Source organism: Temnothorax nylanderi, unplaced genomic scaffold (assembly GCF_030848795.1).
Source record: "Temnothorax nylanderi isolate EJ_2023f unplaced genomic scaffold, tnyl_v1.0 TNYL_tig0051_pilon, whole genome shotgun sequence".
In the NCBI taxonomy this organism is placed as follows: Eukaryota; Metazoa; Arthropoda; class Insecta; order Hymenoptera; family Formicidae; genus Temnothorax; species Temnothorax nylanderi.
In genome coordinates, this window is record NW_027249113.1 from 379,788 (window position 1) to 396,981 (window position 17,194).

General features: G+C 37.2%; 3 protein-coding genes across 3 annotated transcripts; 1 reads left to right on the forward strand and 2 right to left on the reverse strand.

Moving 5' to 3' along the window:
- The first annotated feature begins 15 nt into the window (after nt 1-15).
- On the forward strand, nt 16-1,686 carry LOC139772533 (cuticular protein 1). The gene is made up of 2 exons (XM_071706276.1): nt 16-157; nt 718-1,686. The coding sequence occupies exons 1-2, from the start codon at nt 146-148 to the stop codon at nt 1,336-1,338; spliced, it is 633 nt and encodes a 210-aa protein (XP_071562377.1). The 5' UTR covers nt 16-145; the 3' UTR covers nt 1,339-1,686.
- A 979-nt stretch (nt 1,687-2,665) lies between these two features.
- On the reverse strand, nt 2,666-8,921 carry LOC139772597 (structural maintenance of chromosomes protein 6-like). The gene is made up of 19 exons (XM_071706409.1): nt 8,736-8,921; nt 7,799-7,994; nt 7,571-7,723; nt 7,244-7,488; nt 7,061-7,180; nt 6,853-6,992; nt 6,492-6,689; nt 6,211-6,407; nt 5,975-6,112; nt 5,709-5,893; nt 5,115-5,425; nt 4,783-5,002; nt 4,535-4,705; nt 4,255-4,442; nt 3,951-4,116; nt 3,751-3,864; nt 3,486-3,680; nt 3,269-3,402; nt 2,666-3,111 (listed from the first exon to the last, which is right to left on the reverse strand). The coding sequence occupies exons 1-19, from the start codon at nt 8,889-8,891 to the stop codon at nt 3,078-3,080; spliced, it is 3,261 nt and encodes a 1,086-aa protein (XP_071562510.1). The 5' UTR covers nt 8,892-8,921; the 3' UTR covers nt 2,666-3,077.
- Nucleotides 8,922-10,159: 1,238 nt separating this feature from the next.
- On the reverse strand, nt 10,160-16,875 carry LOC139772535 (structural maintenance of chromosomes protein 6-like). Its single transcript, XM_071706279.1, has 19 exons — nt 16,365-16,875; nt 15,372-15,564; nt 15,137-15,289; nt 14,809-15,053; nt 14,626-14,745; nt 14,427-14,557; nt 14,070-14,270; nt 13,795-13,991; nt 13,554-13,700; nt 13,288-13,472; nt 12,659-12,966; nt 12,334-12,553; nt 12,087-12,257; nt 11,805-11,992; nt 11,502-11,667; nt 11,300-11,413; nt 11,032-11,226; nt 10,815-10,948; nt 10,160-10,641 (listed from the first exon to the last, which is right to left on the reverse strand). The coding sequence occupies exons 1-19, from the start codon at nt 16,506-16,508 to the stop codon at nt 10,605-10,607; spliced, it is 3,249 nt and encodes a 1,082-aa protein (XP_071562380.1). The 5' UTR covers nt 16,509-16,875; the 3' UTR covers nt 10,160-10,604.
- Between the last annotated feature and the right edge of the window lie 319 nt (nt 16,876-17,194).

Here is a 17,194-nt window from a genome sequence, read left to right on the forward strand (position 1 = left end):
TGGCGGTGGCGGTGATGTGGCGCGGTGCGATGTGGACCTCCCGAGCCTCGGGCAGAGCGGTATAAAAGCCGAAAACCATCCATCCATTGGTATCATTCGCATCAGACTCGCAAGATCGAGCGAAGTACCGATCACCCGAGCAACAATGGCCTTCAAGGTATTACGTCCTTTCGAGTTCTTCTTGACGTAAGCTCGTTTTTCCTCGATAATCCTCGTCGGTGAAGTTCCTCGCGACGTACAGTTTGTCAGTCCGATTGGGTTCTGCATAATTACGGATTGCGAGAATAATAACCGGACGGTGCGCTCGTAGTATCGTTTTTCTTGCGGTATTACTCCATACAACGAAATAAAAAAACCGGGCTAATTAACGATATTTGCGGGACCAGTCGAAAGTGGCGTTTAACGTGATAAATTCTACAAAAGCGAATCTCCTTTCGTATTTCTAGATCGAGCTAATTATCGTTTGCATTTTGAACTAAAATTTTATCACAAACAGATTAATAAAATGTTAGTGCAAAATGCAAACAACCTTTATTTTATCAAAATTTTGATTGAGTTTTTTCTAATTTACATCAATTTACATTTCTTTTTCACGTTGTGTGTACTATTGTATTACTTATTCTATATTTCTATTTACTTCTATACATCTATTATATAATTCCAGTACACAATTCTTCTATAATTTTATTCAATTTACTTACTCTCTTTCTTCTTCAGTTTGTCGCTTTCGCCGTCCTGATCGCCGCGGCCAACGCCGGTGTTATCGCACCAGCGGGCCCCTTGGCCTACGCCGCTGCCCCAGCCGCCCACCTGGCCTACGCTGCTGCCCCCGCCCCCCTGGCCTACGCCGCTGCCCCTGCCCCCCTGGCCTACGCCGCCCCCGTGGCCAAGGCCGTGGTAGCTAAGGCCGTCGATGCCGATTTCGACCCGCATCCCCAGTACAGCTACGCCTACGACGTGCACGACAGTCTGACCGGCGACGCCAAGAGCCAACAGGAGACTCGCGACGGCGATCTCGTTCAGGGTAGCTACTCCCTCTTGGAGGCCGACGGCACTAGGCGGATCGTCGACTACATCGCTGACCCGGTCAACGGATTCAACGCCGTAGTCCGCAAAGAACCCGCCGCCGTCGCCGTCAAGGCCGTTGCCCCGGTCGCACACGCACCCCTCGCCTACGCTGCCCCGGTCGCCAAGATCGCCGCTCCTGTGGCCCATGCCGCCCCTCTGGCCTACGCCGCTCCGATCGCCAAGTTCGCCGCCCCCGTAGCTCATGCTCCTATCGCCTACGCCGCTTCGGCCCCCGTCTCCTACGCCGCCCCCGGTGCCTACCTCCACTGAACTGTGACCTGACCAGCATTTAGGAATGATACTCAACGAATAAATGTCAGTTTTTTGTAGCAAGTATAACATAAGTCGTACGAAATTATCTTCGCCTATCTTCAATGTATCTTCGTTTAGTAATTAAGTTGGACTTTGAGAAAAATCTGGTGTTTGAATTGCAGGATTAGCAGCTGCGTCTCTTAGAAAGAATACTTTTTAATATATAATTATAATTCATTTTCTCATGCTGGTGGAAGAGATATCTTCACCTACCTTTCTCTCGATAAGAGTGTACATTTTTTCAACCATTTAGAATAAGACTTGGAATATCTGTGTTTTGAATGTTTGAATAATCATGATTTTCTCACGAAATCATTTGTTATTCGTAGTTATTACTTCTTCCTAATCGTCGTCGTCATTTACCCACGAGCTAAGATCTCAGTACCCAAAGTTATTACTTAAGGTGGTGCAACATTTGTCTTCCTTATATTGAAGTGAATAACACGAGCATCTATCAAACTCAACAAAAACTGCATTATTCAACGATAATGTCAAATTAAAATCGATACTGTTTTCACGAACGACGAATAAAATTACATAATTCGAGGGACATGTGCGCTCGAATTTTCAAACACGTGTAATCGCCGTAACGTAACGTAATACGTTATCCAACTTGCTAAAAAAAGAAAAAGAGGTAAAAAGCCGCGCGGTTCGAAAGTCGTAGAGGAAACGAATTCGACCGGGCGCAATTAGCGAAATTAGGTCAGGTACTACCTGCCGCGGGCCCACCGGTGTTATCCCGCCTTTCCGTGACATTACCGATTCACGAGCGCTCGCCGAGCACTTTCTCCGATGAAGTGCCAGCATGCGGATTGCATAACGCCGGTTACCACGCCTCGTCCAGCTGGCCGACACACGCACCGGCCGCCGCGCCGGGCGGCCAGTCAGCTCACGCGCATCGCATGTAATACGCGCGTAATGCGTAAAGGCGTGTTGCGTTATAGCCGGGAACCCCGGCTGGACCAGATTCGCGCAATGCCGCGCGAACCTTGATCCACTTACCGGTCTGGCGTGGTCCGCAACGAACAATGTTTCGTACGTACCTTGTTCCTCTTGCCCGTCTCTCTGGCTACTCTGGATATACCGCCTGTTTTGGCAACGAATCAAACCTGAAGAGAAGTCTCTCGCGAATCCTCCAGTGAGTTTATCCGAATATGAAATAATTACGTCATACTTAGATGAGACTGGAGATATGGGAGTCTGGAAAGTAATTAAACTTGAAATTTAAATGAATTGTCGAAATATGCTGCAACATTTGAGAAAACTTCATTATTAAAAGAGAATATCTGTGTAAATCGCATTTATTACTGCGATACAATAGAAGGCACTTTTATCATTCTAAACTACTTATTTAGAGCATTGTAACTTAAATAAACCGCGAATAATCTAAACTATCCATAGAATACCTATGTATCATGCGTACAAAAACATATATTCTGAACAAAGTCTTCTGTTCATTTCATAAAACACGCAAAATAAATTTGTGTTTTGGCGCTCTATTTTTACGCCTTTACTTTTCTCTTTCAATAATACGAAACAATAAATTATTTTCGCTTATCGCTAAAAAACAAACAAGTTTCATACATAACACATATTTCAATGCGCTTAAACTCAATATCACTATTGTATCTCACAAACGTGAAAACATATTATTGAATCAGTAAAAATAAAAAAATAAAAAAAACTTTGAATGTTCACTAATTCAAAGTTCTTCTCTCCGGTGGTTGTAATCTAAAAAAGAAAAAAACATGTGTATTCAAAACATTGTAATGTTTCTGAAATTGTTAAGTTTGTTTCACAATATTACGAATTTTGATATTAAAAAATTTATTTATTATATAAAATAGATAAAATTAATTATATTTTTTCGATAAAAACTTCAACTTACTGATGAATTGTTACACAATCCTCGGCAAGAATGTGCGATGTGTCTAAAGACGTGAAGAAAGCGAACTGACTCTGTGGATGCAATTTAGCGTAATCCAAAAGAATATCCATTATAACTCGCCTGTTTATTTTGTCCTACAAATAAGCACGCAAGGCGTTATTTCTTTATGCAAGACAAATTCAAGAAATATAGACCAAGAACTATAATAACGGCTTACCATGAATACTTCGAATTCATCGAGAAAGTAGAAGGGCAGCCGAGTGCAATCCCAGAGAGCCAAGATGAATGCGACTATCGAGTAAGATCGTTCGCCTCCCGAAAGCGATTTGGTGTCGTTGCCCGACTCTTTATCATCCCGTACACTCACATGTAATTCGAGCAGTTTGTTTGTATGATCGATCGCCACAGTGCCCTGGTAAAAAAAAACATTTGTGAATAATAATTAATAAAATATGATTTTAAAAAGTATTTTTTGTTGTTACCTTATATTGTCTTAAAGAAAGCACATCGGTGAAAGCTTTCTGCACACAGACACTATACAAGTCTCTTAGTTGGAGGAACATATTCTGCCGATGCTCCACTCGTTCGATGTGTTTCTACACAGCATATGAATGTATTGTAAAATATTCCCTCGAGTAAAATAACGAATAGTCCATGAAAATTATATAGATAATTTACTAACTTCGCAACTTTGTTTCAATTGAGCTGCAAATTCAATGTTTACTCCGTACTTTTCTTCCTTTTTTTTCAGTTGTCGCCGTAATTTATCCAAACAGCCAAACTGGTTTTCTATCTCGCGAATCTTATCTCCTAACTCAATTAGTAAAGTTTTGATTTGGTTTGCCAATCTGTAAAAGACGAGATATTGAAGCAACGTAAGATATACAAATAAAACATAAATAAAAATTAAGAGTTTAGACGTGTTTGAAATAAAAAAATGAATAATTTTGGTTATACATCATGTTACATCATTTTATAATGCTAACCTGGTAGTGTTTATCCTGGGACATTTTTCAGTGGCGTTGGAAACCGCTTTATTTACCGCTGTCTCTTGTATTTCGAATTCCCCCTTTGCGCACTGTATGGCTTGGCGAATTTCCCGTAACTTTCGAGTAGCATGCTGACACTCGTGCCGATGCCTTTCCTTCTCCCGTGTCAATTCTCTTATTTGGTCCTGCGCAAAGTATACATAAAATATTATTTATCATTCTTATGAATATTAATTATTAAAAAAGATTAAGCATTCAACTGACAATATAAACATACTTTAAGAGAATCAATCACTGTGTGTAAATTGTGCCTCAAATCCCTGCATCGCTTAACTTCCGCGTCGAGAGATTCAACGGTTTTCTGAAGCTGCTGCACGTTTTCATCTAAAGCCTTTTCCAAGCCACTTTCCTGCGCTATTTTCTTTTCCAACTCCGCGGCTTCGTTACGCTATAAATAATAAATTAAATAATGTAGCTATTTTGTTCTAGAGAATAATACTTCAAAAGACAATCCTGATTACTCACGAAAACATCAATACAACTGGCATCATGCAAATCAATTTCATCTTTCAGTTTATTAATCAAATTAGTACATTCACTTTGTGTAGATCTTAGCTTGTGGACCGTCTTGGTTACGTTATTCAATTCGGAAGTAGTGCGAATTATTTTTTCAAATATAGCGTTATATGCTGCGTCGACTTCCTGCTTTTTGTTTTCAGTTATTTGAAGATATTCTTTCAGCGTTCTACATGAGAAATTAATATAAATTATTTGCATTATATTTTCTTTTACATATACAGGATAAAATTGTTGAGTAGAGTTTACTACTCTAAAGTGAATTACGTTGTTGCACTTACTGCATTATTTCCATGGTAGAAACATGAAGATATTTAGCACGTGTATAACACCTTCCCATATAAGACCTGTAATTTGGATTGGGGTAGAATGTGTCTCCACGTAAAGTAAACGCTCTTTTGCAATTTCTTGGCACTTTCGTCATGTCCGACATTATCACGCAGGCCTCTTCACTTGTTGGTATAAGAAGTATACACTCAATTTCACGTTGGTCTATCAAGCAATTAGCTATGACAGGATCTTCTATAACCATTGCATCCAAGAGATTAGAATACTGTGGCGACTGTGTACAGTGGTGTCTAACATCACGCACCTGAAATTATTTTTAAAAGACTTTAATTACACATATTGTTGAAGTTAAAACTAGCATTCTTAATTGTCACACTTGCTTGTTAGTCTTACTGAGAAGTTTAATGTAAATATTAAATATAAATATATATATATATACATACATATACATATATATATACATATATATATATAAATTATTTATATACTTTTTTTGTATATTGCATTTATATTAATTTCTATTTATTCTCAATAAATATTTCAATTTCAAAATATTAAAATAATATAAAAAGATTACGTTCTCTTACCTGGTAAAGGAATTTGCTTGATATCATTTGGGGAGTGTTCTCGTTGTCAAAAATTTCCTTCATAATACTGTTCAACAACTTGGCATCCTGATCATTATCCACGCAGAATGAGCTAAGGAAGCGATAACCGAAGAAACTTTCTACTGCCGGTGCCCAAGCTGCATCCTTCAGTTTTATGAAAGCACCTACATAATCTCATAATTTAATAAAGTAAAACTGAGGATAATTTCACAGAAGTTCATCCATTCCGAAATAACTTTACATACCAATAGGGCCGCGTGGTTTTTCCTTGAATCGCTTTTTCTTACATTCCTCTTCGATTCTCTTCAATAGGCGTGGTAAATTTGGCCCAAATACACTCAATGCATGTTGCTCGACTGCGCCCAAATCTCTTTTGATCTTATCTTGAATTTCATAAAATAAAATTGTATGTTTTTAGATTACGTGAGTTATTGATTACATGAGTACATTATTACTAATTTGTCATTAATGCATGACTTACTTATTTGTCTGTTAAAATTCTCAGCTTCGTTTTTGGCCGATTGTACTTCCTGCATAAGTCGCATCTTATCAGCCTCCAAATGCATTAATTCCGTTTGCTTAGTACGTGACAAGGCATCGAGTTTATTCAGTCTTTCCTCCAACTTTGATAGCTGCTCTGTCATTACTTTTCTTTCGTTGTGTTCTTCATCGTTGCAGCTAAAAAAATATATGCAAAATATATTTATATTATAAACTAAAAAAAAAACAACAAACAAAAATGTTATAGAAATATGCTTTTACCATTTTAACTTTAGAATTTTCTTCTCCAGCAACTTGACATCTTCAAATCGTTTTGTTTTGCTTGATAAAGAATGCCACTCGCGTTGCTCATTAGAGAGCGCCTCATTCGCAGCCAAATGTTCTTGTTTCGCGCTGTTATAAGCTTCACTGCTATCTGTTACTTCCAGTTCTGTTTGCTGAATTTTTTGCTTTATGTCTCTATCAAATCATCAGTAAAAAAAACATGAGATAAGTAAAAACATGATTTGTAGCTTTTACAATATTGTTACGTGTTGCAAATGTTAAAAAAGTTATTAATTAGTAACGATAACTTTAGGAAGAAAACTCTATTAGTTTGATTTTATTGCAAATTAATTCTTACTGGATTTTTGTATCAATTTCGACAATTTCTTCGTCCTCTGTTCCAATAGATAATTCCACATTCTGAAGCTCTTCCAAATTATTTTCATACGTCTTTAAGTTCTCTTGTATTTTGCGAAGTTCGTTTTTATCCGTAATCGCCTAAATAATGAAACTATTATTCTAAAAATTTATTTGGCAATTTTTATTTTTTTGAAACTGGAACTTACCGTAGCCCACTGAAGTTCCATTTCAAGATTACTTAATTCTGCTCGTGATTCATCCATTACCTCTAATCTATGTATACTTTCCTTCAATTTTTGTATCTCTCCCTTTACTTGCGACGAGGCCTGAAACAACTGAAGATGAAAATGACTGTCTACAATCAAATAAAATAAGTATAGTGTACATACCGCAGAATATGTCCTTAATTTATTGTATTCTTCTTCGCATATATAGAGAGCCTCCTTATAATTATTTTCAATAGCATCCAAGAGAGTGGCTTTCATGAATAAATTGTACTTTTCATCAGGCTTAGAGGTAACTAAAAATGTTCTTGAAACGTCCTGATTCAAAACAGATATTGGATTATCTATCTGTATATTCATCGTCGTTATAATACTGTCCAATTCATCTCGTTTTGTAGAAACAATTTCTCCTGCAAATGACAAATTTCTGTAAGTACAGATGCATAAGTACAGATCACTTAGATCATTAAAAATAAAATTTATTCCAAGTACCTCTCCAATTTTTAATCTTATACGACGAGGTATTTCCAATAGTACGTATAACTGTAATTGTGTCGCCATAAATGTCAGGCTTGTATGCAGTGTCTCCTTTATTAACTAATGTTATCTCAACAGTAGCAGAGTTCCTGCCCTTCTTTATAAACTCTAAAACATCACAACCGACAATTATTGAATTGTTTCACAATGCGATATGAAAAAATACATATAATATAATAATACTTTCGACAGAAGTTTCCCCGCTCGTAACATTTGCTCTCGTACCGAGCCCTACAGTCAATGCAGTCAATATAGCGCTTTTGCCACTGCCATTGAGTCCCACAATAAAGTTAACATTCTCATTTAACGTTAATTCTAAGGCATCATGACACATGAAGTTAAGAAGGCGAATCTTTTTCACCTTTCCAGCTCTATAATACTGAAACAAACAACATGATTGTGGATGTATTCTGTTTCACGCACGATGTGCATAATGTATTATTTATATATCACCTTATTGTTCACCGAATGTTAAACAAGGATAAATAATATATCATGCACATCGTGGGTAAAACGAAATGCACTTTATAAAATATAGGACCAGTATAAGCCTAGGTTATACCAAGCCTAGCCCTTAATAGCCTTACAATAGGCCTGTTTGTTTTCGATGCACTTCTGAACTAGTGCAATATATTTGTTTCATTCTAAACTTATTGCACTAGTTCAGAAATGCAACGAAAACAAACAGGCCTAATAATCCTCCTAAGGATTGAAGTAAAATTTGATATTTCAAAGCTTAATATTTAATCAATTTTACGCAATATCAAATATATTAAAAAAGATTACAATAATCTTAAACAAAATTGATTGATCCATTTACACAAAAATTATAAAATGCAAGGCTAATATGAACCTAGGTTAATACTAAGCCTTTGTAGATTTTCCAATAATCTTTACAAGAATATAGATAAAATTTGTTTCTAAATAAAATTGATTGACCCATTATACAAAAATTATAAATTGCAAGGCCAGGGTGAATCTAGGTTACACCAAGCCCTTGTAGCCTTCCAATAATCCTCCCAAGGATTTAGGTAAAATTTGATGTTTCAAAGTTTAATGTTCAATTGATTTTATGTTTGTTTGACTAGCTGGGACAATTGTTATTGATGTGCCAAGATACCTCTCCGTTCTGCACCACTTCCTCGCCATCCTCGGTACGCTTGGAACGTTTTGCCTGGTGTCCGTCGACCATCACCGCCGCTCTTCTCTGGCGTTGAGCCCCCGTATCGCTTTCCACGGTTTCCATGCTTTTCGCGGCGTTGATCGACAGCTCCATTTAAACGAAGAGCGATGACACACGCAATCCTGCCGTTTCAAATCCTGTCGTCGTGACGCCGTTGTCAAGAACCGCTGTTCCTGCGAGATTCCACCGTTGACTTCCTCGTGGATCCGCGGTGAGAGGAGCACTCCTCAAGCGATCCGTCCGCCGAGCATCAGCTTAGCGATCTCTCCGACAACGGATATAGAAACAATCGAAAATCATGCAGACGGGTGCGTTCCACTTAATATCGTTTCGTCCTTGTTTAACATTTGATAAACAACAAGGATGATTCCAACGTTCTCATCTCCAGAAGGTTCCTGTCCGTTCCCGCACTTCCCGCCAGACCGTTGACGACAAATGACGATATAAAACGTCGTTCATTCAACAGTGCTCAACCAGCTCAACAAAAACGAATCGCCACAACCATCACCGATGCCGGAAACTGCGATCACTTCTTTACTTCTTTACTTCCGCCACCGAAACCCGGAATGATCCCGCCGAAATTAGATCTAGTTCCGCCGAAGCTTTGTCGCGTTCCTTGCACGATCCCGAATTCGAACGTGCAGTTAGTCAATCAGAATCCTATTCAGACTAGACCCGGCGTCGTGTCACCGATCACCGTCAGTCCAGGAGATAGGAAGCTCGGCATGATATATTCGAAATTGGGCCCGATGTCCAGGTCGCCGTTCATGAAAGCTCAGCAACGGCTTGGTCTTCAGCCTGCCTTCAACAATGACATACGCACGAAATCGTCAGCGTAAAGACGCATCGCTTGGAGGTGGGCGGACTGCATATGGACATGCGAGGCTTAATGTGCAAAGCTGTTGGAGGCAAAACGCGAACTCGAGGAGAGGATAGAAAACGCTCGGCTGGAACTAAACATAGGTCAGACATTGGCCTAGTTTACACCGTGCGACCTGATCAGGAAGCTGTTCACACAGCGAGAACCCACCCCTATCATGATAACCGCGGCTTTCTTGACACCGAATGTCGCGTCTACGATCAAGATCCGCCTTATCACGGCACCTGGAATTCGCGGAAGTAGATACTCAAGTACGTGCGGCGAGATAATCTCCTGGCCGGACAGGGTGAGAGCTACGAACGTATGCGCCAGTTGAACTCGGCAATACGATACAATTACCCTGGTTGCGAGCCATGCCCGTTCCAGTTAGTTTATCCGAATATGAAATAATTACGTCATACTTAGATGAGACTGGAGATATGTGGGAGTCTGGAAAGGAATTAACTTGTTTAAACGAATTGTCGAAATATGCTACAACATATAATTTGATAGAACTTTATTATTAAAAGAGAATATCTGTGTAAATCGCATTTACTACTCCAATACAATAGAAGGCACTTTTAACATTCTAAAGCACTTATTCAGAGCATTGTAACTTAAATAAACCGCGAGTAATCCGAATTATCTAAAGAATACCTATATATCGTGCGTACAAAAACATATATTTTGAATAAAGTCTTCTGTTCACTTTGACATAAAGCACGCAAAATAAATTTGTGTTTCGGCGCTCAGTTTTTAAGCATCTACTCTTCTCTTCCAACAATATGAAACAAAATAAATTACTTTCGCTTATTGCTAGAAAACAGTTTCATACATAACACATATTTCAATGCGCTTAAACTCAATATCACTTTTCTATCTCACAAACATGAAAACATATTATTGAATCAATAAAAATAAAAAATAAAAAAAAAAACTTTAAATGTTCACTGATTCAAAGTTCTTCTCTCTGGTGGTTGTAACCTAAAAAAGGAAAAATTACATGTATTTACGCACCCAAAGCATTATGTTTCTAAAATTGTTAAATTTGTTTTACAATATTACGAATTTTGATATTAAAAAATCTCTTCATATATGTTTATATAAAATAAACAACATGCTTAATTATATTTTTTTCGATAAAAACTTCAACTTACTGATGAATTGTAACGTAATCCTCCGCAAGTATGTGTGATGTGTCTAGAGGCGTGAGGAAAGCAAATTGACTCTGTGGATGCAATTTAGTGTGATCCAAAAGAATGTCCATTATAACTCGCCTGTTTACTTTATCCTACAAATAAGCACGCAAGGCGTTATTTCTTTATGCAAGACAAATTCAAGAAATATAGACCAAGAACTATAATAACGGCTTACCATGAACACATCGAATTCATCGAGAATGTAGAAGGGTAGCTGAATGCAATCCCAGAGAGCCAAGATGAACGCGACGGTCGAGTAAGAGCGTTCGCCTCCCGAAAGCGATCTGGTGTCGTTGCCCGACTTTTTATCATTCCGTGCACTCACATGTAATTCGAGCAGTTTGTTTGTATGATCGATCACCACAGTGCCCTGGTAAAAAGAAAAAGCTTTTGTGAATAATAATTAATAAAATATGATTTAAAAAAGTATTTTTTGTCGTTACCTTATATTGTCTTAAAGAAAGCACATCGGTGAAAGCTTTCTGCACACAGACACTGTACAAGTCCCTTAGTTGGAGGAACATATTCTGCCGATGCTTCACTCGGTCGATGTGTTTCTACAAAGTATATGAATGTATTGTAAAATGTGTTCCCTCGAGTAAAATAACGAATAGTCCATAAAAATTATATAGATAATTTACTTACTTCGCAACTTTGTTTCAGTTGAGCTGCAAATTCAATGTTTACTCCATACTTTTCTTCCTTTTCTTTCAGTTGTCGCCGTAATTCATCCAAACAGCCAAACTGGTTTTCTATCTCGCGAATCTTATCTCGTAACTCAGTTAGTAAAGTTTTGATTTGGTTTGCCGATCTGTAAAAGGAGATATCGAAGAAACGTAATATATATAAATAAAACATAAATAAAAATTAAGAATTTAGATGTGTTTGAAATAATAAAAAAGAATAATTTTGGTTATACATCATGTTACATCATTTTATAATGCTAACCTGGTAGTGTTTATCCTGGGACATTTTTCAGTGGCGTTGGAAACCGCTTTATTTACCGCTCTCTCTTGTATTTCGAATTCCCCCGTTGCGCACTGTATGGCTTGACGAATTTCTTGTAACTTTCGAGTAGCGCGCTGACACTCGTGCCGATGCCTTTCCTTATCCCGTGTCAATTCTCTTATTTGGTCCTGCGCAAAGTATACATAAAATATTATTTATTATTCTTATAAATTTTAATTATTATTAATAATGATTTAAGCATTCAACTGACAATATACATACTTTAAGAGGATCAATCACTGTGTGTAAATTGTGCCTCAAATCCCTGCATCGTTTAACTTCCGCGTCGAGAGACTCAACGGTCTTCTGAAGCTCCTGCACATTTTCAGCCAAAGCCTTTTCCAAGCTACTTTCCTGCGCTATTTTCTTTCCCAACTCTGCAGCTTCGTTACGCTATAAATAATAAATTGAACAATGTAGCTATTTTGTTCTAGAAAATAAGAATAATACATCAATCCCGATTACTCACGAAAACATCAACAGAAGTGGCTTCATGCGAACCAATTTTATCTTTCAGTTCACTAATCAAATTAGTACATTTACTTTGTGCAGATCTTAGCATCTGGGCCGTCTTGGTTACATTACTCAATTCGGAATTAGTGCGAGTTACTTTGTCCCGTATAGCGTTATGTGCTGCATCGGCTTCCTGCTTTTTGTTTTCAGCTATTTGAAGTTCCTCTTTCAGCGTTCTACATGAGAAGTTAATATGAATTATTTGTATTAAATTTTCTTTTACGAATAAAATTGTCGAGTAGAGTTTACTATTCTAAAGTAAATTAAGTTGTTGCACTTACTGCATCATTTCCATGACAGAAACTTGAAGATATTTAGCGCGTGTACACTTTCCGCCATAAGTTCTGTAATTTGGATCGGGGTAGAATGTGTCTCCACGTAAAGTAAACGCTCTTTTGCAATTTCTTGGCACTATCGTCATGTCCGACATTATCTTGCAGGCCTCTTCACTTGTTGGTATAAGAAGTATACACTCAATTTCACGTTGATCTATCAAGCAATTAGCTATGACAGGATCTTCTATAACCATTGCATCCAAGAGATTAGAATACTGTGGCGACTGTGTACAGTGGCGTCTAACATCATGCACCTGAAATTATTTTAAAAGACTTAATTACACATATTGTTGAAACTATTGTTAAAACGAGCATTCTTAATTGTCACACTTGCTTGTTAGTCTTACTGGGAAATCTAATGTATGAATGCTATATTATTTATATAAATATATTATTCTATAATATAAATAAACATAAATATATAAATATACAATATAAATATATATATATATATATTATTTACATAACATATTAATGTTATTTTTATATTGTATTTATATTAATTTCTATTTATTCTCAATAAATATTTCAATTTCAAAATATTAAAATACTAAAAAAAGATTACGTTCTCTTACCTGGTAAAAGAATTTGCTAGATATTAATTGGAGAGGGTTCTCGTTGTAGAAAATTTCCTTCATAATACTGTTCAACAACTTGGCATCCTGACCATTATCCACGCAGAATGAGCTAAGGAAGCGATAACCGAAGAAACTTTCTACTGCCGGTACCCAATCTGCATCCTTCAGTTTTATGAAAGCACCTACATAATCTCATAATTTAATAAAGTAAAACTGAGAATAATTTCACAGAAGTTCATCCATTCCGAAATAACTTTACATACCAATAGGGCCACGCGGTTTTTCCTTGAATCGCTTTTTCTTACATTCCTCTTCGATTCTCTTCAATAGGCGTGGTATGTTTGGCCCAAATACACTCAATGCATTATCCGATTGTTGCTCGACTGCGCTCAAATCTCTTTTGATCTTATCTTGAATTTCATAAAATAAAATTGTATGTTTTTAGATTACGTGAGTTACTGATTACATGAGTACATTATTACTAATTTGTCATTGATGACTTACTTATTTGTCTGTCAAAATTGTCAGCTTCGTTTTTGGCAGATTGTACTTCCTGCATAAGTCGCATCTTATCAGCCTCTAAATGCATTAATTCCGTTTGCTTAGTACGTAACGAGGCATCGAATTCATCCAGTTTTTCTTCCAACTTTGACAACTGCTCTTTCATATCTTTTCTTTTGTTGTGTTCTTCATCGTTGCAGCTGTAAAAGATATATGTAAAATATATTAATATTAAAAACAAAAAAAATGGTAAAAACAATGTAATAGAAATATTTTACCCTTCTAATTTTACAATTTCCGTCTTCAGCAAGTTAACATCATCTTCAAATCGTTTTATTGTGATTGATATAGTACGCCACTCACGTTGCTTATTAGAGAGGGCGTCATTCGCAGTCTTAAGTTTTTGTTTCGCGCTGTTATAAGCTTCACTGCTATCTGTTACTTCCTGTTCTGTTTGCAGAATTTTTTGCTTTATCTCTCTATCAAGCAAAAAAACACAAGATAAGTAAAAACATGACTTGTAGCTTTCACAATATTGTTACATGTTATAAATGTTAAAAAAGTTATTACTTAACAACGATCACTTTAGGAAGTAAATTTTAGTTTGATTTTATTTATTTCAAATTAATTCTTACTGTATTTTTGTATCAATTTCTTCGTCCTTTGTTCCAATAGATGATTCCGCATTCTGAAGCTCTTGCAAATTATTTTCATACGTTTTTAAGTTCTCTTGTATTTTGAGAAGTTTTTTTTCCTCCGTAATCGCCTAAATGATGAAACTATTATTCTAAAAATTTCTTTGGCAATTTATATATTTTTGAAATTTGAACTTACCGTAGCCCACTGAAGTTCCATTTCAAGATTACTTAATTCTGTTCGTGATTCATCCATTTCCTCTAATCTATGTATACTTTCCTTCAATTTTTGTATCTCTCCCTTTACTTGTGACAAGGCCTGAAACAACTGACGATGAAAATGTCTGTCTACAATCAAATAAAATAAGTATAGTGTACACACCGCAGAATATGTCCTCAATTTATTGTATTCTTCTTCGCATATATAGAGAGCCTCCTTATAATTATTTTCAATAGCATCCAAGAGAGTGGCTTTCATGAATAAATTGTACTTTTCATCAGGCTTAGAGGTAACTAAAAATGTTCTTGAAACGTCCTGATTCAAAACAGATATTGGATTATCTATCTGTATATTCATCGTCGTTATAATACTGTCCAATTCATCTCGTTTTGTAGAAACAATTTCTCCTGCAAATGACAAATTTCTGTAAGTACAGATGCATAAGTACAGATCACTTAGATCATTAAAAATAAAATTTATATCCAAGTACCTCTCCAATTTTTAATCTTATACGACGAGGTATTTCCAATGGTACGTATAACTGTAATTGTGTCGCCATAAATGTCAGGCTTGTATGCAGTGTCTCCTTTATTAACTAATGTTATTTCAACAGTAGCAGAGTTCCTGCCCTTCTTTATAAACTCTAAAACATTATAGCTGACAATTATTAAATTGTACCACAATACGATACAAAAAAAGAGAGAACACACATAATATAATAATACCTTTAACAGAAGTTCCCCTGCTCGTAACATTCGCTCTCGCACCGAGCCCAACAGTCAATGCAGTCAATATAGCGCTCTTGCCACTGCCATTGCGTCCCACAATAAAGTTAACATTCTCATTTAACGTTATCTCCAAGGCATCATGACACATGAAGTTAACAAGGCGAATCTTTTTCACCTTTCCAGCTGTATACTGTAACAAACAACATGATTATGGGTGCATTCTGTTTCACCATGATGTACACAATGCATCATTTATCCTTGTTGTTTACCGAATGTTAAACAAGGATAAATATATCATGCACATCATGCGTAAAACAAAATGCACTTTATATAATACAAGGTTAGTATAAACCTAGGTTATATCAAGTCTAGCCCTTAATGGCCTTACAATAAGCCCGTTTGTTTTCACAGCACTTCTGAACTAGTGCAATAAGTTAGAATAAAAGAAAATATATTTGTTTCATTCTAACTTATCGCACTAGTTTAGAAGTACAGCGAAAACGAACAGGCCTAATAATCCTCCAAGGATTGAAGTAAAATTTGATGTTTTAAAGCTTATCATTCAATTGATTTTATGCTATATCAAATATATTCAGAAAAATTTCAATAATCCTAAATAAAACTAACCCATTTACACAAAAATTATAAAATGCAAGGCTAATATGAACCTAGGTCAATACCAAGCCCTTGTAGTTTTCTAACAGTTCTCCCAAGGATTTAGGTCAAATTTAACGTTTTAGAGCTACACGTTCAATTGATTTTATGCTATATCAAACATATTCAGAAAGATTACGATAATCCTAAATAAAATTGATTGATCTATTTATACAAAAATTACAAAATGCAAGGTCAGGGTGAATCTAGGTTATACCAAGCCCTTGTAGCCTTCCAACAATCCTCCCAAGGATTTAGGTAAAATTTGACGTCTTAAAGTTGAATTAATTTTATGTTTGTTCGACTAGCTGGAACAATTGTTATGTGCCAAGGTACCTCTCCGTTCTGCACCACTTCCTCGCCATCCTCGGTGCGCTTGGAACGTTTGGCCTGGTGTTCATCGACCGTCTCCGGCGCTCTTCTTCGTCGAGCCTTCGTCGTGTCAATCGCGTCGCTTTCCACGCTTTCCATGCTTTCCATGCCTTCCGCGACGTTGGTCGACAGCTCATTTAAATGAAGAGCGACCGCACGAGCAATCCCGCCGTTTCAAATCCTATCGCCACGACGCCGTCGCCGAGAACCGTTGTCCCTGCGAGATTCCACCGGTTCGACCTCCTCGTGGAGGTCCCGCTTCACCGTTGAGAAGAGCACACCTCAAGCGATCCGTTCGCCGAGCACCCGCTCAGCGATCTCCGACGCCGGATAACGAGACGTAGACGATCGAAAACCATGCACACGACCGATGTAACGTTCTCATCCACTCCAGAAGGTTCCTGTCCGTTCCCGGTTCCCGCCAGACCGTTGACGATAAGACGATTGTCCCTTCTTTTTCGAAGCGCGACGTTTTTTGAACGTGCTGCGCTCCTAAACGCATCACGCGGAGGCCCGCGCTCTGATTGGCCGACTCCGCTTTGTGCGTGGCGTCGCGCGTGCGTAATTCGTCGTAAAAATGACGATAAGAAAAGAACGATGAAAAAGACGCACAATTGTTTTCTTTTTCAACGTATACATACATACACGTCGGACTATACAATTTGAATCGGAATTTTAACCTGAGTGACTCTTGTCAAATATTCTCGTCAAATAATCTTTAATTATTTTACTCCGATATTTTCAGATCAGACGAGACAAAGGGATCTTGTCACTGTTGAATTATTGTCATATTT